Source organism: Pezoporus occidentalis, unplaced genomic scaffold (genome assembly GCF_034315485.1).
Source record: "Pezoporus occidentalis ecotype Australia unplaced genomic scaffold, CSIRO_AGI_Poc_V1 ctg12, whole genome shotgun sequence".
In the NCBI taxonomy this organism is placed as follows: domain Eukaryota; kingdom Metazoa; phylum Chordata; class Aves; order Psittaciformes; family Psittacidae; genus Pezoporus; species Pezoporus occidentalis.
The window spans coordinates 6,732,912-6,754,796 of NW_026912994.1; the positions used below are offsets into that span (position 1 = coordinate 6,732,912).

General features: G+C 40.9%; 1 protein-coding gene across 2 annotated transcripts in view; it reads right to left on the reverse strand.

Annotated features, from left to right (window-relative positions):
* Positions 1 to 606: 606 nt before the first annotated feature.
* Positions 607 to 21,885, reverse strand: part of PDIA5 (protein disulfide isomerase family A member 5) — a 104,191-nt gene continuing 82,912 nt past the window's right edge. The window contains exons 15-17 of one of the 2 annotated variants that reach the window (XM_062607083.1): positions 14,175 to 14,245; positions 4,891 to 5,025; positions 607 to 1,860 (exon numbers count right to left, since the gene is read on the reverse strand). In XM_062607083.1, coding sequence (XP_062463067.1) covers positions 1,780 to 1,860; positions 4,891 to 5,025; positions 14,175 to 14,245 — 287 coding nt within the window. In that variant the 3' untranslated portion in view covers positions 607 to 1,779. The remainder of the gene's footprint in view (positions 1,861 to 4,890; positions 5,026 to 14,174; positions 14,246 to 21,885) is intronic. The other variant, XR_009962449.1, reaches the window with a different exon arrangement.

Consider the following 21,885-nt stretch of genomic DNA (forward strand, 5'->3'; position numbering starts at 1 on the left):
GATATTATGTACTACCAGGCAGCTGATTTTTGAGTGAAGAGACTCATCAGGTGCCTAATAAGAGAAAATACTTGGCACAGCTCCATCACCATTCAAATTGATGTCATGGTTAACAAGCTGGCTACCATACAAGGCCAATCAGGCTACCAGTATTCCAGATTACACACTAATGGCTTCAGCAGCTTAACAAGTGCCAAACATACAGTGCCATTAATTGGGTGAGAGAAAAAGAGGGAAAGATATCCAGGAAGGAGGTAAGATGCCATTCACCTCCTCAGCAGCACAGCACTGAGTTTCCATTAACACAGCCTTCACTGAGGATTCAAACTAGCAAAACAAAATGAGATGGGCAGACGGAGGAGGAAGAGGAAGATTTCAGACCTCCGGCGCAGTAAATCTAAAAAGCTGTTCCGCCTGCCCGCTGAGTTCCAAGGCACTGCCAAGCACCCTACAATAGTGCCCTACAGTCCTGGTCACTGGCTGTCCCCAGCAAAGGGATGCTGGGTGCCCATCCTGCATGTGTGCTGGCTTTTCCTAAACCACCGCCAGCTACGGTCGTTCACAGTGGGGAAGAAGCTGAACAAGGCTGATTAATGATAAAAATACTTGTCTTTTTTAAAATTTATTTTTAGTTCAAAGTGAGTCACAACTTCCTGCCCTCCCTTTCCCCTCCTATGAAGACATAAGTACCTCCAGATCAATCTTTTCTTTTTTAAAGCATCAGGAGTGAAACGGATTTCAGCTGCTGCTAATACAGCTTTTACAGTGATGATTTCGTCAAGAGATTGTTTATGCAATTTCTTAAAGAGCAAAATGGAAAAATCCCACATACAACTGCAGATAAACCTTTGAAATGTAAACACGTAAAATATACATTACTGCATTATCAGAAGCATTATGCATTTATCAAGACAGTTGAACATAACACTTTCCAACACATATTTTATATGGCCCAATGTGACAGAAGACTGCATACCCCATAAGGGTAACTGTATACCCCTGTAACATAATCACTCCTGCCATAACTTACAGATGCATTTGACAATGTTGATGCCAAAAAAAAGGAGGGTTTACTTTAATTTTACCCATGCTCTGCTGTTTTTTGATACTTGGCTTAATTTACTCAATACATTCGATAAAGGTATGTAAACAGTCCTGATTCAAAGACCAGAGAGATTTAAATGAAATCAACAGATCTGGACTGGTCCATGTTAATGTCTTCATTAACTCAGATACCTTATTTATCCCTGAGCACCTTAAAATTGTTTCCCCAAATCTCACTGAAGAACATGTTAACTATTTCAGAAGAATGTAAAACTGCATTTGGATAAATCTGTTTCTTACAAGTCCCACTTTCCTTCACTGGTTTAAAAAACACCTGCCCCCCGCCCCAAACCACAACCCAAACAAAAAAAAACCATGTCCCTTCCCTTTGTTTTCCACATGTACAGCAATACCTTTAAAAAAAATTCACCTTATCAAACAACATCACCTACAGACACGCTACAGACTACAAAAATATTGCATAGGAGTGTCAGTGGGCATAGTCTCCCAAAAATGAGAGAAAATGCCAAGTTTTCTTTAAAACATTATGGCAACATTCTAATTTATTTTTCTTTCAAAAATCAAGTGTTTCACTTTATTTCAAAATTGTACAAAATGGCCATGGCTGTTAATAAAAAAAAGTCTCTGTCTTGAGAATATGTGAAGTCTCAGGTGCATTAACAAAAGACCTGGAACCATTCACAGTGCAGCGGAAAGCTTCTTTTGAGGCAGAAACTACAATTCATCCTTCTTCTTTCCTACTCTTTCATGGTCTCTTTCTCTCAGGGTTCGCATGAAAGTGGTGAATCCAGACTCCTGGTTTTGAAGAAAGAAAAATAGGGGTCATATTTTTACAAATGAACCAAAACAATATGTCAAGAACACTTTTAGATTCTGTATCCCATGACAGAATATAAACTAAGGAGCAGTTACTGCTTCTGCATTGCCTCATCATGCAGTGCTCTGGTCCAGTGCTGCTACACTGCAATGCAAGGGGAAAATATCCATGCAGATTCCACATGTCAAACTTTGAAGAGATGGTGCACAAACAAAAAGGCCCTAAAACTCACAGGACAAGGTAAAATCTGTCCCTAGAAATGCAATTCATTCCTTTTTCTTGAAAACACTCAAAGACGTTTTCAAGCTGCATTTGTATGCTACATGTATCATTCTGAAAGCAGCTGGTGATCATTTGTTGGCTATACACACACATTTGCCACTGTTCCTCATCCCTTAAAAGTATTGCTTACGATCTTTGTCCTTTTCCACATGTTCAGCTGATGGGAGTTGCATTTTTTGAAGTTACTATCAGCATTACCACCAAGCAATTTCAAACCTGGATGCCTAGATGCCAACCTCTGTATTTCAACAACTTACAATTTCTTATTATCTAAGGCTGTTAGGTGCTGGCAATTTCCTTTTTCAAGGAAAGTTCTAATAAACACAACTCATAGGCATTTCAAAAGGCTCAGATAGGTGGAGGTGTGAACACCTGTTTGAACACACTATCTACTAGCACACCAACACTATAGTTGCCTGGGCAAGTAACACTTGACCATTTTTACTTTCAAGCCATCCCAAAAGACACCACTCAAAACTGGTGATAAAAAGGAAAAATACAAATAGTGTATTTGTACAGAATAATTTGAACAGAAAAAGTTTAAGCTGGGGAACAATAAAGTTGGGGAACAATAAAACTAAACCAAAATAAAACCTCAAAGCTGGGAGGCTTTTGAGAAGGCTGAACAACAAAACACTCTTCTAGAACTATTCACGATTTTTTCACTGAGAAAAAAAACAATGAAGTGACAAGTTTGGGCTATACTTCATTTGGAGACATCTGGCAATCAATGGCGCCCATGAAAGGACCGCAGTTTCCAAAGCTGTGTGCCTGGAAGGCAATTCAAGTCAGAGAATGTCCTAACTCTTCCTTGCTTGAACTGCTTGGGGTGAAATGCCCTAAAATCTCTACTCTGGAAATGCAATTCCCTTGGAGGTGTGGAAGACCCCTTACAGGCCACCAGTGGGGGTCACGCTCTTCCCCACAGCCAGTCCTCCAGCATGAGGTGGCAAGGAGCTGAGAGATCCTGCTCTACTGGCCATGGTTCCTGCTGTCATGTTACTCCTATGATAGCTGACATTGCTTCTCTTCCCTCCCATTGTGAAATGACAATTCACCAGCTGGACCACACTGAACTAAATGCTCATTGGTGTCGGAATCAGGAATAGAAAGCAGGTCCCCTGGCTCTCACTGCTCTCTCCTGAGATTTCTTTGGCAGCGCAGGAGGTGGTTGGCCATGGTGATTCAAAAGGTGTTGTCATGCTGTGAGAAGTCCTTTAGTGGTGCAGACCCCTGTTGCTGAAGCAGATTTGTGAACAGACATGGAATCTCCATGGAAGGCATTGTGCCAAGAACCACCTCCAGCATTAACATGATATGAGATAAAACCTAATTTGATGCTGCACAAACAGAAGACCTTAAGTTGCAGGAGAAGTGAAGAGGGAACACAGTTCCCAGTAGCAGAGAGACTGTGATGTTCCTGTTGGGGAATTTAATTCTATCCAAGAAAGGCCACACTTAGGGAATGAGTCAGTCTGCTTTCCAGCATAGAGGTAATCATCTCCCAACTGCTGTGGCCTCAGAGCACTCTGATCTTGCTAAATTCTTTTTATCAGCCACCACAGCTCCTTCCTCTCATACTAATGTCTACAAGTATGGGTTAGAAATACAAAAACTGACATTGAATTTTCACTTAATTGTTGACTACTGCACCCATCTTTACTTCTAAGAAAAAAATCCACAACTGGAACTAAACATAGTGTCCATAACAATGCCTCGATCAGCACCATAAAATGGTAATTACTGGGGTCATAATGCTAGAGAAAACTGGGAGATGAAACTCCATTAAGACTTCTCTAAGATTCTGCCTGACAAAGAACCTCAGAATTTGGCTTTTTTTCTTCATGCTGCTCTATAATTTGGTGAGCTGTAATAGCAGCAATATCTTCCAGGCAAGGCTCTTTTATCAAAATGACTGGATGGCTTGAAGACCCAAGTTTTTCTTGCAGATCCTACATTCTCCAGGCAATCAATCACTGCTGAGGAGTAACCTCCCTCTAGGAGGTTATGACAAAAACCACACACAAATAATTGGATTGCTCCCTTACTTTCAGGCACTTTACAACCACGGAAGGCATTATGCCATTTCTGTCCCTTGTACTCAGAACATATAATCAGCTGGCCACAGCAGGAGAAAAGAATGAAACTTCAGCCCATGGGCTAGATGGCACAATTTCTCTTGCCATCCTGAGCTCCAGGAGTGAAATCTGATTCAGGGCAAATGAGACATTTAGTTTCCCTCAATCTCCAAAGGACAGCTTTGTTCCTGCTATAAAACCAATGGTCTGTCACCATTTGGCAGCCTGGTGGATCTGTAACACGTCTGCAGTATATGTGCAATCCAGATCCAGCACTGACAGGAGAAAGTTCTGTATTTCCTGGCATTTCTGTACCTAGCAGCAGCCCATGAAATAAACCCTTCACTTTCACTCGGTCCAAATTCACTTGCAGACTTCAGCTTAAAGAATAAAATATACAACAAAGCATTAGCAAATCTATTCCTCCTTCCTCTTCTCACATCCCTAAAAAAGACGAAGTATGTTCCTAATGCAGAGATGTACAGGGGTGTGGTGCACAATGATTCATTCATGTAAGACTGCAACAGGAGCAGTTAAAACATCCTTCCAGCATGGTAAAAAGTCACTCTGCGGTTTTCATTTGCAAGGGAGTACAGGCAGAGGAGACCTTCTTCCCTGTATCAGCTGATGACTCTTGCTTTCACTTACCCCTCTTTCTCCAGTATATTTTTCCACAAATTTCCCGTAGTTGTAGTAGTTGAAGGTGGGATAGCCATCAACCCCCTCCTGCTTACACAGGTCGTGATTCTGTCCTTTGGCACAGTCCACTGCAGCATAGGCGATCTGAAATGCAAGAAATCAGCATGAGGCAGAAGATAAAGCAAGATTCTACTTCATGGTTATGCTGCTGCAGCTCAGACTTAACACTACAAGAGACCCAAGTCTTCTGCTGTTCTGTAACAGCTCAGCTCTGGAGGAAGGTCAGAGTGTGGTCATCAGGTCAAGCCACACAAATGGAAGAGCAGAACCTGCTCCCTCCCAGAGAAATGCTGTGCCACTTGCAAAGCACCTGGTCTACATGGCTGCAAGGTGTGTTCAACTCAGAGCAGAAAATCACCTTCCCAGCCTCCCTGCTGACTCCAAATGGGAAATCCAGAGGCTTTGTTAGTAAAACCAAATCCAAGCACAGCAGTCACAGCTCTGTTGTACTGCAGTATTTTTCCTGCACTTTGGTTTTAAGTGATTAACAGCGTCAGGGTGACTTTGATAATGGTAATGACCCACCTAACCCAACCTCCTTCCTGTAGCATAACTAATGCTTGGAAAAGTTACCTCTTCTGTTCTTGGACAAATGTGGCTGGTCACTTATGCAAGCTATTAACAGATTATTGACTTCCACCCAAATAGCTTTTGTAAACTCCAGTCAGCTCTCCCAAGGTCAAAGGGGGATGGGTGAGAGGCCAGAGCATTGTCCATCAAGTAATGCAAATAAAGAAGGCTGCTTGCTTGCAGTTTCAGTTTCCTTTCCTTTTTTTCAGTCTATCCTTTAAGGTAGGGAATGTATGTTATATGCAGCCATTAGCAAAGTGGGCTTTAATTCCTTTTAAAACCTCGAGATGCTACTGTCTCACAAACAAACCCTGAGTAGGAAACAGCCTGCTGTGCTCTCAGCCTGTTCAGCAACAGAGCAACACCCTCTGTGTCCCTGTTTGCCCCAGCATAGGCAGAGTGAGGAAGCACAACCTCATAGCCCTAGAGCATCAGCTCAGGCTAACCCTAGTTTAGAGCATTTGACATTTGAAACTTGAATCTGTGAAGTACTGAGGAGGAGCCCCACTTAACATTTCAGATGTTGAAACAAAATGCAACTCATAAGCTTCTACTTAAACTAACTCAGCCCTCTGATGTGATTTCACACTGACTGTTCCTGCGAGTGGCAGTTCTGGCTCTGAACGTACACTGCTCACGCACGCTTGCCTTCACACTGCAGAGCAAGAAGGCTGAAGTACAAGCTATGTGAAACACAAACCAATTAGAGGAACGATTTTTTTGTTTTTGCAATTGTGAGTTACAATGTATCAAGTGCTAATTTTGCAACAGACACATCTTAACTTGAAATTTCCCTTCCAGGAGCCTCCTTCAAACAATCTGATCAAAATACTTTTTGCTTGCATGACTTTAGAGTTGCAGTTAAACTGCTCTTCCATAATTAAAAGTTCACTTAATATTCCATAATGCCCTCCAGTTTCATGGTGACACTATCAAAATGAGAAAACCTGATCACATTATCCTAGCAGTAATTAAAGAGACTGGCAAAGCCAACTTCAGTTAATTTACTTGCTTTGTTTTGGCTTTGAAAGTCTGACGAGATAATACTCAGTAAGATCTTGCTTAGGTCTATCTTCAGATGGAAAGCACTATATAAAGTAAGCAGTGTTCTTACCTGAAACATTTGGTTTCTCTTTTCCCATTTTAAACATTAATAAGGCTATTACAGAAACAGGACTCTCAAGAGCTGCAGAAAACATGCATGGTCACAATTGTTTTTTTCCTTTCTGTAAACATAAAGACTCCTACTCATTCAGGGCCAGTTAAAACAAAAGGTGAGGGATAATACACTGCAAAAGAGTTTCATCTAAGTATTTATGCCTTCCTGACCTTAGCAGCCAGTCAAAATTTAGAACCCTGTCGTCTACTTTCTGTGTAAAGGAAAGTTTACAATGGAGAGAAGAATTATTTCATGTCACAGTACTAACATGGAAAGAATACTTGGAAGTCCTGGTTCCCTGAAAACAGGAAAAATAAATAAAACTGTTTCTCACTGCTTTAAATATCACACAGGGAGAGATTACAGCCAGAAAAAGGGGAAGGTATATGTGCACTCATCCAGATATTAGTAGCTGGTCTGAGGCATGAAACTGTTGTGGCTGATGACCCATCTGTTCTTAGACAGCATCTTGGATATTAAGAAAATTAGAACATTGGAAGGAAGAGAAGCCTTCCTTATCTGTATCACTCTGGAAACATCTAGACTGGCTTTGATTGGACTAAAGAATCCTATTTCATTTACAAAAGGCTTTTGTTTGAATAGACCCCAGTAAGGAGAAGGTGCAGCAGAGGAATGAAATGCCGTAAGCCTCTCTGTTAATGTTGTTTAGCTCACAGATGACTGATGAACTATAAGGAGGTACTTCTGAAAAAAATGCTCAGTAGTCTGCTTGAGATACAGCTCTCCTCTAGAGCACATGGAAATCTAAGCTGGTCCATCTGTGCATCTGTTGTACACTGAAGTAATGCACAAAGATCCCAGGCTAAGTCTGGCCACAACAGTCACATTAGCCTAATGCTACTCCTAATCTAATAGGTCTAATAGGTGAGGGACATGTACAACTGGAGTAGTGTTTGGAGGATGTGTCCATGGTCTTGTCATTCTCTGAAATGCTCCTGATGCAAGCTCCCACACAGCCCCATGGACATGCCACCCACTGCTCCTGCAAATGTTGTTTTTGAGCCCAGTTCTTCAGAACGTAGATTCTTACAGCCAGTAAGAGAAGAGGAACAGCAGTTTTCAAAAGCCTTGTAACTCATACAGACATGAGCAAAATTTCATAGAGACATCTAACTTCCAAGACTGTATCTGAAGCTGCATTTCAAATGCCTGCTGCCAACAGTAGCTGAGTAAGAGTACTTAGGAGAGCTTGAGTGATTACTTTAGAGTGGAAATGTTAAGGCAGCCTAAATATAGAGGTTGCTACCATCTCTATGCACTCATTACCATGGTCCTAATTGTCTTGCCTGTCTCACAGCATAAGATCAAACATAGTGCACTGCAAGATGAGAAAAGTAATGCTGAAAAACACTTGTAGCAAAATGCACTTCTGGACTGAGGACCAATTCTAATCTCAATTCTATCAACTTCAGATAGCCGAACTCCAAGAAATACCAGAATTTCAATAAACAGCTCCAATGCCCTTTTCTTTATTCTGTTTGCATTTTCATGGACCACAAATGTTAAAATAAATTTCTGGTAGAGGAGTGTCCTCCAGCAGTTTTCAGTTAGGGTGAATTAATTCATGACTATACTGAAAGGATGCACATAAAAAGATGTAGCCCACAAGAAGACTGGTTTCGCTTGAGTCCTGGCTTAGGCAAGCAGTGATACATTGCAGGGAGGTTTTCCTCTCATTCTCAATCTTCTTCGCAATGATCACATTTTCTGCATCACTAAAGAAGGAAATCAAGTCAGAAAATATAACAACTAAAAAAAAATTCTACCAAAATGTAGTTAAAGACTTGTGGAGAATATTACTCTCAGAAATTATATTCATATTCAACTATCAGTATTCCAAGTTACATGGAAGTTCATGGGAAAGCAGAGGTTAGCAAGACCTATATGCTTTGTCTTGTAAAAACACTATCTTTATTCAAGCAGAATTAAACATAAAACAAGATTAAACAGATTAAATATAAAACATCCCTGATATATATCCCGAAGCCAAGACACTCGGCATCACCTTCATGAATTCCCCTCATCACAAGGGAAACAATCATAGAATCAACTAGGTTGGAAAAGACCTTTTAAGATCACCAAGTCCAACCATTACCACCTTTAAAAATCTGTGAGAACAAGAAACTCTCCTAAGGCTGGGCTAAAATGTGTGTATATCCACTATGGAAAACCTCAGCATGGCAGCTTTCGGAAGACAAGATTGATTTATAGAGATTTTGATTGTTAGGGCCAAAATGTAATTTCTTCAGTTTTCCAAACTTTCCTCTAACCAGAGGGAAAAAAAAAACACTGAAAAAAACAATTCAGGAAGAAAAAAAAAAGTGCTGTATCTGCAACATGCAGAAAACTCCATGGGGTTATGGATTCTCCATAACACAAATCAGCACTCCCTTAGATATTGACAATACATCATTATATACAAGTTCTCTCTCCAGAGGCTGTTCAGGTTTATCACCATCCTGTTCAGTAGCTGTACCAGGAATAGAATAGTTATCAAATGAAAAGATAGTCAATCAGAGAATGTGGACTCCAGAGAAAATTACCTGGAGTACACCCAGCTTTCTAACTGTATTGGTAGTTCTTCATAACTGGTATGCAGCTGATAATAATACCAGGTTAGTATACATAACAAGTATACATCAGAATAATGAAAATTAAAAAAAAAAAGCCAGATTAGTACTCATTTCTCCATAGTTGGTATAGTTTATCACATCTACCAACATCTGGAACTGGGAAATACCTTTATCTGAAAAAGGAAGTCTCACACCAACATTTCATGGTTTTACCAAAGAAGAGGGAGCTTAACTATGGAGTTGCAAACTTCACTCTGCATGCATCAGAACATGAGCAATGCATGACCAGCTCTGAAGAGCTCTTAAGAAAGGAAACAGCACATGGCATATTGTTCAGATGAAGTGGTCTGATTAAAAACACCAAGCTGTTGCAAAAATTGAAACTTTTCATTTAGATGCTTAAATAGAAGTGGAGCTATGCGGAAAATATGACCATTGATCTCTGTGTGCCTCAACTGTAACAGACAGATGATGCCTGATTTTTTTTGCTGCGAAAATGTGAGAAGGAAAAAGAACAACTTGCAGTGTCATCTAATCATACATCAGGAATCACAGTTACCTTCCAACAGAATTACGAAACAACTTTTTGTTCTGGAGGGATCTTGCAGGTAAGAAACAAAATTACATCCAATGGTTCAAATAGATGTGCAGAAAATTGAAAGTGGGATCCCTTGACCTTCCAAGGTAACTCCTCCTTTCCATTCTTAAACCTTCTTCATATTAACAGTTTCTCTCCCAGTCACCATATGATGATACAGTAAAAATTCCCCGTGATCCTAGTTACTCTCCTGTTAAAATATGTACTGCACACACTGGTTTGTTGATTCAAGGAAATACATCTCTGCTGGAGCTAACATTGACTTTTGTTATGAAAATGGAAATGAATAACTAACTGAATATTGATTTGAGAAGAATGATACATGATCAGCTTAAAAAAGTTAAAATCGCAGCACAGAAAAGAATGCTTTCAAGCAACATTTTTACAGTACAGTCAATTCCAGATGACACGTACCTGATTATTACAAAAAAAACCCCAAAAAGCATAGTTGCCAAATGTCTTAAAAGTAACTATGAATAAGACAAATGTACATTCTTCTCCATGATTACTCCATAGGTTTCTATTTATATTACTTGTTCTGGACCCTAATGCACTTATGAGCTGGCTTGCTAAAGCTTGTTGCAATGCAGCTACTGTTCTCAATGTGAAAGGCCTTGCAAATGGAAGATCCATTATTAGCTGCTCTGATGTGCCACAGCAGCATTATCATAGCTGCAATTCATCAACTGTTCTCAAAGCAGGCCTATTGCAAAGGGAAGACTCATTAGTAGGCACCATAATGTACAGTGCTAGCGTCACCATATTTAATGACCCTAATTAAAAGAAACTCAACACGTGCTTTTTTTAAGCAAATAGGGATCAAATTTTTGGCCAAACTAAAATTTTAACTCATCTGGATAACTCTGTACACTGATTTGCTTGGTATGACGATTTTCAACCACAGTTCAACCCGTGTTTTGCAATACACATTGAGGACTCACCAGTTTCACTGCTGTCTTGCAGCTCCCCAACTCACCCCATCAGCTGCACCCTTTCCAGCAATCTCTGCCACAGCTGTTTCTGTACAAACTCACTAGAACCCAGTTGCAGTGCTCTGATTTGGGTCAGTGCATTTGTACAGGAACAGTCTTCTGAGGAAATAGAGAAGATTGGTCAAACAGCAGCCCCTCTGGGGGCTGTTCCAGAGATTTGTTTCTGAGAGGCCTTGAGAAGTCAAGAGTTCTCCCTCAGCAAATCCAAGCTGGAGCATCACAAATTGGTTCCTTCAAGCTGAACTTTAGGATCAGCCAAAAGGCAGAATGCAGGGTTTTTTTTTTTTAAGATTTAGCTGGTTCCCTTTCAAGAGTCTCTGAAGCAGTCAGTGAACATACCTTCCTGCTCTTCAATCTGTTCAGCGGAGTGACGATCCTCACATTTGAGTTTTCTGACATACACTGGTCATTGCCAAAACTTAAGCTGTGGAGCACAGGCCAAAGGCATTCCGCTGGCAGCTGTGCAAAGACCACAGTGCTCCAAAGCAAGGATGTTCCAGATGGGTCTTTCTTCCCTTGTTCTTTTTTTCTTTTTAAATAACTGAAAGCAATATCCTAACTGCTTCACGGGACTAGCTTCTCCAATGATCTGGTCTTACTTATTTCTCCAGGCACATGGAAAGACACAGGGGCTCTGGTTTTTGGGTTACACCCAGAGCCATGTTTTGCTACAGCCACACGACTGCCCTAGGCAAGCAAGCAGGCTTGGGATTTCTGCTAAAACAACCAGCAGTGATGCGGCCAACAAGAACTGACATTTGGGACCAATGTTCTGAGCGCTGTGTTTCTAAACTCCAGCTGTGCAGATGATGAAAACGTGCACAGCATTACACACAGCCCAAGGCAGGAGGAGGCTTCTGTGCCAAAACCACCCCCTTGGAGTGAACCTGTAGAGTCAAAGACATGTATTTAACAGCTTCAAGCTCTGCTCATCTTCAAAATTCCGATGTAAAGACTCGAAGTCTCCTAAAGGATACCTTTCAAGATACCATTTATAACCAGTTCCAGGCTGGAATGCTTTTTGCTTGTTCTTTGGCTTCTGCAGAATTGAATGCTTAATTAAAGGACCACCTCTACTGAAAAGAAGATACAGTATAAATGCTACCATATTCTGTTAAAGTGAACAAACCTTTTTCCAGAGGAAAAAACAAAAAAAACAAAACCCACCCAAACCATCATGACTAAAAATAAAAATTAGTAACCTTTCCCTGGTTTTGGAAGAAGAAATATCTCTTTCCTCTTAAGCAGTAATTTTATTGAAGTTTGAAACTCTACAGAACTATGAATTAGTCTGAAGGGTCAGTCCAGTTTGAAACATGGGAATATGCCCAGTGCTGCCTGCAAGAACAGCCATGTGCTCTTCTGCAGTCTTAACAGGTTTATTTTCTTTTCCACAATGGCACAAACTGGCAGCAAGAAGCACCTTGGCAGGTTATAGCTGCACACAATTAAAATAGTGTTCCCCAGATAATCAATCCCTGGCACTTTCATAAGTCACTGGGGTGGAATAACACCGTTTTCCCTAACTGCACACACCTCTTTAAAACTGTACCAGCCTTAATATTCCCTGATGGCTCTCCTGTTCCAACTCATTACATTTTATATCTCCTTACTTCAGCCTTAAACTGAAGTCAAGAGATGCAACTGTCAATCACTGCTCTGCTCTTGGGAGTCCCTTCATAACCTGAACTGAAAGCTTCACAGCGCTTCATAACCTGAACTAAAAGCTTCACAAGCCTTTGTTTACCACCACCACCATGTCCAATAAACTGTGCCATGATTCAGATTGCTTGTTAATACATCCTGGGGCTCTAATAAGCAAGTTGCATACTGGTACATTTGCTTCGCCGACTCTGACTGAAATATTAATGAGTTTAGGAAAGAGAGGCTTCATTGGCAATGACCAGAAAAGTGGGAAAACAAGGATACTTTCTCAAAGATCTTGGAAACAAACAAGTAACTCAAAGGCATCTGAGCACACAAATTTATAGCAGTAAGAAAACCAAGAGCTGAATGCCTCTGAACCTTTTATATGCCAGAGGGCATAAGTCATGGACTTCCAATTTTATGCAGTCAATGATAAAAGAATTATTTCTTTACAATCTGATGCATCTTCTACGAGTTACAGAAAAGATAATAGGAAAAAGAAAAAAAACAAACAAACATGACACATTCTTCTGTTATGGTAGCAGGCAGATTAATAGGGGTGTAACTGTTACAGAATTATCTCTTCCTTTAGAATAGAATGTAGAATAGAACACTGTTTCAGTTGGAAGGAATCTACAACGATCATCTAGTCCAGCTGCCCGACCAATTCAGGGCTGACCAAAAGTTAAAGCATGTTGTTAATGGCATTGTCCAAATGCCTCTTAAGCACTGATGGCCTTGGGGCATCAACCACCTCTCCAGGAAGCCTGTTCCAGCGTTTGACCACCCTTTCAGTAAAGAAAGACTTCCTGAACCTCCCCTGGTGCAGCTTTAAACCCTTCTCACTCATCCTGCCACTGGATACCAGGGTTGCAGAGAAGAGCTCAACACCTCCCTCTCCACTTCCCCTGCTGAGTAAGCTGTAGAGAGCAATTTCCCTATTAAATTGCCAAATTTTTTCCATGCCACATTCAAACACAAACCAATCGTGAAGCTGGAACAAATTCGGAGACTGGAATGAAATACAGTTCACTCCAAGACAATAAGAAGGTCTGTAGTTCATTATCTGGTTAAATCCAGTGGCTGAGGTGTTTGGATTTTTATTTTTAAACCCCAGATACGCATGCATTCAGTTAAAATAGTTCAGCTGCTGCAAGGAAAATAACTGGTGAGCTTCAGCCGTCATATGTATTTTCAAGACAGAAGCACAAGGGTCCTAGAAGGGCCCAACATCGTGGACTCAAGACAGCCAACTTACAGAAACATATCATATTTATGCTATGCAAGCAAAGATTAATTATATGATTAGATGAGGTCTTCAGGACTGTCACACAACCTATGGTTTCTCCACATGCACCCCAACAGCTGGCAAAAGTTGAAGGGGAATGGAAACGATGTAAATTATCTTTTATTAACCTTTCAATAACAAAGAATGTGTTTCACTTCATAGAAAAGGATTCTTATACAAAGAATTACACAGAAAAGACAATAAATTAAAGAAAGCAGAATAGGTTAAAAGCGTAACCCAGCAATCCCTAAGCTGCACATACATTTCTATTAGTGTAACAGCAATGTCATCTGCAAACCTACCACCTTATCAATAAGCAAAGCCTATGAAGTACAAATTCTGGAAAACATTCTTAAGTATCTCAGAAATAATTAACAGCAAGTACCTTTCGATCTTCTTTAAAGACTTCAGCAGCAGTTGTAAAATGTGGAATGGCATTTTTACAGTGGGGACACCCTGTTTGACACAGGAAGAAAAAACAGCATAAACATTAGTTGTGAATAAGATACTGGGACAAACTCAAGACACAAGGTGAACTAGTGGAGAATTTGTATTAAGAATAATTCTAGACAAAAGTTCTCCAGTTATGGGAAGAGTGGGACAAGGCATCTGTAGACCATGTGTCAGCCACATGAATTTAAGCACGTGTTTAAAATCCCTCTGACTTCAAGCAGTTTAAGTATATACTTACAGTTACACAACAAACCGTACATGGACCACAGCGCAGGGAGCTCTTCTCTATTGCCAGGCCCTTAAGAGCATTTTAAGATCGCTAACCAAAAAACAGACAAACTATTTCCCTGTTGCTGTACCTCCTCATGGGTATTACCACGTAGGTTATTACTGCTGTTGCCACAGGTACGAGCTACATTTGGACATAGGAATAAAGACAGCACAATTGTGAAGAGGAGGAGGCTGGAAGTTGGAAAGGAAGTTGCTGGGAGCATTTAGAAGTGATTGGGAATTGCCTGTGTTAGAGCCAAGCCATCAAGGGAGGGGAAGAGAAGCAAGTCCAACAAGCTATACATTTTCCACTGCAAAGAACAGAGGTCCAGTCCAAGGTTAGGCTGAATGCTGCTGGCCTTCCTGGAGACCTTCCTCCTGTTCACCACAAATGGGCAACCCCAGAAAAGCTTTAAAGACACAGCACACAAGAACCCCACAGTACACAAGAATCCCACAGTACACCAGAACCCCACAACGTTGTGTGTGAAGGGGAACAAAATGCTTTCTTGATTCAGAACTCAGATGTGAGTGCTCTTAGCAATGTCTACTGTCCATGATTAATCTAAACTACTCTCAAAATATCTATACTAAGTAAGGCTTTGAAAAGGAAAGTGCCTGCATATGCGTAACAAATTGCTTTTTCCAAACACAGCATAAGGAGGTTGCTCTGAAGTAGGAACTCGGTACACTATTTTTTTGCTGACATCCAGGTTAAAAAGGAATGGACACACTTCAGTCAAGCCTGTATAACACTAGCAAAGGCAATAAAGCTCATTCTGTTATTTTTGGATAGGAACAAAACAGAACACAGATGAGTTGCTCCAATTACAGATCATGCTACTGTTGTTTACCAGTATTTTACAACGATGAACAAGTGGCTGTGTTACTTTTGAGTCAGTACTGAACAAATGCCCTTAAGAGGCTCACAGCCACACACTCTCATAAACTGCTCTCACTCTTTCAGCTAACAAGGGAAGCATATCTGTGCATAAACATTGCACACCCCTTTCATCTTCAATAAAACACTATTTCATTGCTTACATGCAGTGCTTTGAATTTGAGAGCATTCTTTTCTTCAGAATAGGATTTTGAAAGCACTGCAATGACACATGTATATAAATACACTGAGAATCTATGCAGTAACTAAGAATACCGGAAAGTCAAAGGGACATTTCCTGGGAAACCGAGGCACTTCTGCAAATCCATCTTACTGGCTTTAAACTCTACACCGTAAAATGGCAGTCTATCACAATGGCAGCTGTGTTTCAGTGGGAGATAGTGCAGGTCCTCTACAACTTGCATACCATTAACTTGGTTGATTTGTTCAGCATTTGCCTGGGAGAAAATGGTCAAGAAAGAAAAGGAGGAAGAGGAAGAAGAGATGGCTAGGATTCCAGGCTGCTGCCATATCCATCAGCCCATTTCAGTGACCCCTTTTCTCTCTTGCCACTTGCCTGTCCAATCTGCCTAATACTGAAAAGCCTTCGGGTTTCAAGCCTGCCTCTTGACTCAACTTGGATAATCTCCTATACCATAGGGTTACTGCCTTGGTTGATTTGTTAACACTGCTCTACGCAAATAAATCAGAACTGGTGACAACATCTAAAAAGAATTCCAAAGACACACACACACACAAAAAAAAAAAAAAAAAATCAGGCACCCCTAAAACAAGAACACTTGTTCTAATCTACATGCTGTAGTTTACTGGAAAGCACTTCCAACTGTTACACTAAAACATAAAGGCTCCTAAAAACTTAAACCTTACAGGTTCCCCTTTCTGCTTATGATCTTGAGCTTGAATTTTAGATTTTTACAAAATGGTGACTCTTGAACCCTCAATAAAAGACATTTCAAGAGAAACTTGAGACTTCAGTCTTCTTACTCCTCCCTAATACCTTCATGATACACCAGTTGATGTATTTCCCACCTTATGGGTGCTGGATGTGCCAAGGATGGGGAATTCAGTAAACCCTCTCTCCAAGCCCCCACTAACATTGCAGCAGGTGAGATCTCTCCATGAACCACTCTTCAAGAAAATCAGAACATGATTTGACAAACAGCAGGCATATTCTTTCAGACACAGAGAAGCCCGATGGCTATTAAAAATGCAAACTGCCAAGTTATAGGGGCCAGCAGATGACTGGTAAGAAACCAGCACAGAGAAGCATCAGCAGCTGCTCAACATCCCTTCCACCCTAGTGAGTCACCACTGCACATTGCTGTATGTTGTTCAATAGGTGGCATCAAGAAGGGCTTTGAGCATGGTTCTCAGCAAAGACGCACATCTTGTAAGGCCAAAGGAAGCATCCAGATATCTAGACTGTTAATGCATTTTGGAAAAGGTAGGCAAAACCAAACATGCTTTTAGGTCGTGGTCAATACCACCACACAGAGGAGAGGAATACCATGTAGTTCAAAAACAATGGATAAAGTAACTTATGCTCAAAGCTTTTTTTTCCTCTTCTCTGAGATCATCTTCCTACTCTAAATCAAAATGACAAAAAGTTACCTTCATTTACTGATCTGAGGTTCATCCCTCCTCCCCTCACTTCTCCCATGGCCCAACCTCCTTTCTTTACTGCACTGTGCTTGCAAAACTAAAACACAACCCATATGGCTTTTGGCAGAGCTGACTCCAAGTCCAGTAGGCATTTTGTTAGCCTTGGACATCCATCTATGGAACAGATGTGGACGCTAAGCTTGAATTCCCAAGGAGTTTCAAGGAGTCACCGGGAAAGGGGGAAGAAGCACATCATATGGAATAGCAGAACTTCATCTGTTACAACTTAGAAGGGTTGCCAAATGCAGCAAACACTTGGAAGTCACCCAACGCAGTCATTCTATTTAAAGCGCTCATGCCAAAAAAACTAAAAGCAGAGGTTGATGTCTTCATTTTGACAGACGGAAAACTTGTTCTCCCCATTCCCTCTTCTCACCCACTATCACACATTTATTTTAAGTGTTAACACTATCTTCCAGATTTGAAAGTGCAAGGAAAGGAAATGTACCGAGCACTGTACATGAGGATAGGAAGAGTGCAGGCTCCTTATAAACTGTTTTCCAGATAGGCTGCAACAGAGAGAGATTAAACTGGTGGCATGAAGGTGTGGTAAGGTGTCAAGAATCCAAGGGTCCTGCCTGTTCTCACTAGTATTTATAGGGCAGTATGTCACTAAGGACTAAAAAAGGCAGAGGATATATCCCATTTAATTTAGTTGAATAATTTGGGTGCTATAGTAGCACGCAAGCCTCCAACAGGGCCAAGAGGTGGACTTCCAATTGAGCAGCAATGGAAGTAGTACATCTGGGAGCAGAGCCTTCTAATGTAGGTGCAGGGCTTTGCTTTACCCATTTTCTTTCTTCGTTTTTTTACATCATAGTCAAATTTGATCTCAACAGGGTTAGCAGCAGATGTGAACTTAACAGTAATTTCCTGTGCCTGACTTGAGAAATCTGAAAGAACCTGCTCCTGGAACATCCAGCCTTTCCACAGCAACCCAGCACCGTTACTTAAGACCTCTAATCACCTCCTCAAATTTCAAGCTAACTTCAGTTTCTAATGCAGAAACACTCTTGCATCAACTAGCAGAAAATCAAGAGAGCTTGACATATAATGCACATGCAGTAGCATGTGTTAAGGCCATTCTCCATTCCCAATCAGCAAACGATACAGCTTTATTACAGCTCTGGCCAGACATTCTTGTCTCTCTACTAAAAATCTTGCACTCTGGAGGTGCTCCCATGCAGCTCGTGGTGGTATCTGCCCCGCCTGACCACTGAAACCTGCTGGAGGATGAGATCTGCCTGCCTAAATCACAGGTCCATGGAAACATGAGAACACCTGCAGTAGAGGCATTCTAAGTTCTCTTTGCCTTTGCACTACAAATTTAAAATTCACTTGAACCCAGTATTTTCTACAGGGCTTTTTTTTTTTTATTTTCTTTTTTACACCACTCATGCTGTGAAGCTGGTAAGGGCTTGGAAGGCACACTGCAGTACCAGCACATTCCTCACCCTGAAAACCAAGTAGGTTTTGACTGACCCACTACATGAAAAATATGGTTCCTGTGGGTAAAAATTCAAGAGGAAGGGCTGCTGAACAGCAGGTAAGAGAAAGCAAAAAAGCAGGCTTCACTTAGACCCGTTATCACTGACAGGGGAAGGGAATCCGATTAAATCTCTTCTAATTAGAAAAGCATTTAAAGGAAAGCTAGTGGGTCTTTTGGGAGATGAACTGATGGAAAATATGTAGCCCCACTTATTTTCTGTGGACTGAATTTACTGATAGCAAGAGCAATCACGCAATGCAGCATCTTCTCTGGGTGTCTTTGAGGAAAGAACCAATGACCAGCATTGGTTTGGGCACAGGAAGGTGCTGGAGAGGCCAGTACAGAAGCTGGCTTTATCCTCATGGAAACACTGTTTTGACAACTGTAAAGAAATAAAGAACTGCAGGGCTGAGCTGGATGTGGTTTCCAAGATGATGCCACAAACCATTTGTATACATGATGGAAATCGGAGACATCACATGGGGAAACAGAAAAACTTAAGTGCTCACATCTCCTCAACTAGTGAAAAAAAATGAAAAGCAAACAGACTGAGGGAAAAACAAAATAAACCCATTTGTCAGGTAAGGTAAGACAGACATGGAGCTGGTATTAAAAACCAAGTGCACATTGCCCCTAACATAAGAGTAATCAAGTATATGCTGCGGTAGCCATTCAATAAATCCACAGAAATAATATCCTGTATTCAGAATTGTAAATGTTTCCCATAATTGCAGGATCCCATGGGATGCCAAAGGGATGCAAAGAGGATTTCAAAGCAATGGAACAATCAAGTGAATAACCTACATATCTTTTTACAATCAAATGGAGAAATTTTGATTGGACAGGGTTTTTTTTTAACCAAGTGAATTGTTTAGCAATGACAGTGAGTCAAACCAAAAACATACAGACTCTTAAAATTTCAGTGTACAAAAGTATTAGGACCAGATGGCAATTATAAAGGTGCCTCCAGAGTAGTGCATGAAAGAGATGCACCGTGTTTGGACAACAGTCACCTTATTACATTTAAAACAAAATTGTATGAAATTTTCAGAATTGCCTAAAGGAATCAACTTCTCTTTCCAACAAACACAGGTTTCTACTTGCTTACATATGAAAAAAGTCCTTTAAGTTACTTCTTTCTTTAATTTGAAACTACAAAGTCCAATGATATAATATAACCTCTCTACAGCTGAACAGTACAAGGTTAATTCAGTTTTCTTAGAAGAGTTGAAGCTGTTATTAGCATAGCACATAGAAGAAAGGTGAAGCTGTTTTTAATGAATATAAATCAAAAGCGAACAACTTGTACAAAATAGATAAAGGAAGCAAAATGGGCATCAAAGCAGTACCTACAGTCAGCAGATGTAATAACGATGTTTTAAGTATATAAGGGGGTTTAAATGTATTAGAAGCAAAAGAAAACCACACAATACTAGAAATACAGCCTTCAAAGAAAATGATAGAGTTGTCAAAAGGAACTTCACTGAATATATAAATGAAAAGATGAGGTAGGTATGGCTATAGGCTATAGGGATGCTGGGGAGGGACTATTCATTAGGGACTATAGTGATAGGACAAGGGGTAACAGGTTAAAACTTCAACAGGGGAAGTTTAGATTGGATATAAGGAAGAAGTTCTTTACTGTAAGGGTGGTGAGGCACTGGAATGGGGTGCCCAAGGAAGTTGTGAATGCTCCATCCCTGGTGGTGTTCAAGGCCACGCTGGACAGAGCCTTGGGTGACATGGTTTAGTTCGAGGTGTCCCTGCCCGTGGCAAGGGGGTTGGAACTAGATGATCTTAAGGTCCTTTGCAACCCTAACTATTCTATGATTCTACAATTCTGTGGAGAGAGCCTCTATGCATAGCACTTCCAAATGCTGTCTGCAGTTCTTGTTCCACAAATCGAGTTCAAACTGCAGTGCGCTCAGAAGGCCTTTAAGAAAAGTAACAGGACTGGTAGGGGCGTTTCATGCAGGAAGCTCAGTGTGTCAGTAGCTTAAATCCAAAGATTAGGAAGTGATAGTGAGAAAAGTCTACCTTTTATTAAAACAAGCTATTTAAGCTGGGTGCCAAAGGCTAAGTAACCTCCGAAGCTACCTGCATGCTGAAGCCAGTCAAATCAGGCAGGAAATTCAAATTCCCCATCACCAGGAATTTTTAGTCTGAGAGGAAATGGTTTTCTAAAAAAGGTGCTTTTATGCAGTGGTTCTCCACATGATCCAAGCAACCTGTCCTTGACTCACATTGCTGAGCTGAAACTGCTACAGAGGTGATATGGTTTGCTGTTACTGTATCACCATCTCCTGAGGAACCTGGAGCTGCAGCATGCCAGCACTGCCCCACAGGTCAAGCAAGGACGACAGCCCCTGCTGACCCTAACCAGAGAATTCCAACTAAAATGGCTCTAAGACATTTCAGATCAGGCATTTTGACTTCACAAATCACTACCTTATACTTTCTGCCCATCATTAATATGTAATGATGTATAACCCCACCAATGTTGTTTCTGTGTGTACTTTTAGCATCTTGTACGTAATAAAATCAGGTAAGTGAAGTAACAAAGCAGTGTACATGCTTAAACATGCATATTTTAATGTTGCAAACTGTTTCCACACCAAATACACTAACTTGAACTGTCACTATTTTCAGAGCAAAGTCCCAGCCAACCCTGTGAAGGAGATCTGAAAGCCCAGTGATTTGTGAGACTGTGGCATTTGTGCTGTCTGTGGTCTATGTCAGCATGAGGAAGAGCTCTGCTCCCCCTTCAGCCCCCAGCTTCCTTTAGTACCTCTCAACGGGTGATCTCAAATGCTTTAACTAATACCAGTTAATCACGCTTCAAATTTCCCCTAAGAGACACAGAAGTGATTATCCCCCTCTGTCATTACCCACAAGGTTAAATGGAGCCAGGAAGAGGTTAAGTGACTCTCAGGGCTCACAATCCTGCTTGACAAGGAGCAGGGCTGCAAGGTGCTGACTCCATTCACTCTACTGCAAAACCATCAGGGCCCTAGAGGGCTCAGCACATGGCAGGATGGAGCCTTCAGCGTGCAAAGTGCAGAGCAGGGAATGACTTTCCTGATTCCCCATCTCTGCTTGAAATCATCACCATCTAAATAACAGGGGTAGATACTGCCCTCCGTTATTGGTTTTTAAGTGACTGCAATTCTAAGCATGTGAAAGCAGTACACTGCACAGCTATCAAAGCAAACCCAGGAGCTTGTAGATTGCAGACTAAAGAAAAGCCTGTTTCCACTTCAAGAGTTCCAAGTGATTAACTAGAATTAAAACACGAATATTACTTGGTCAATCAAGGAAAGA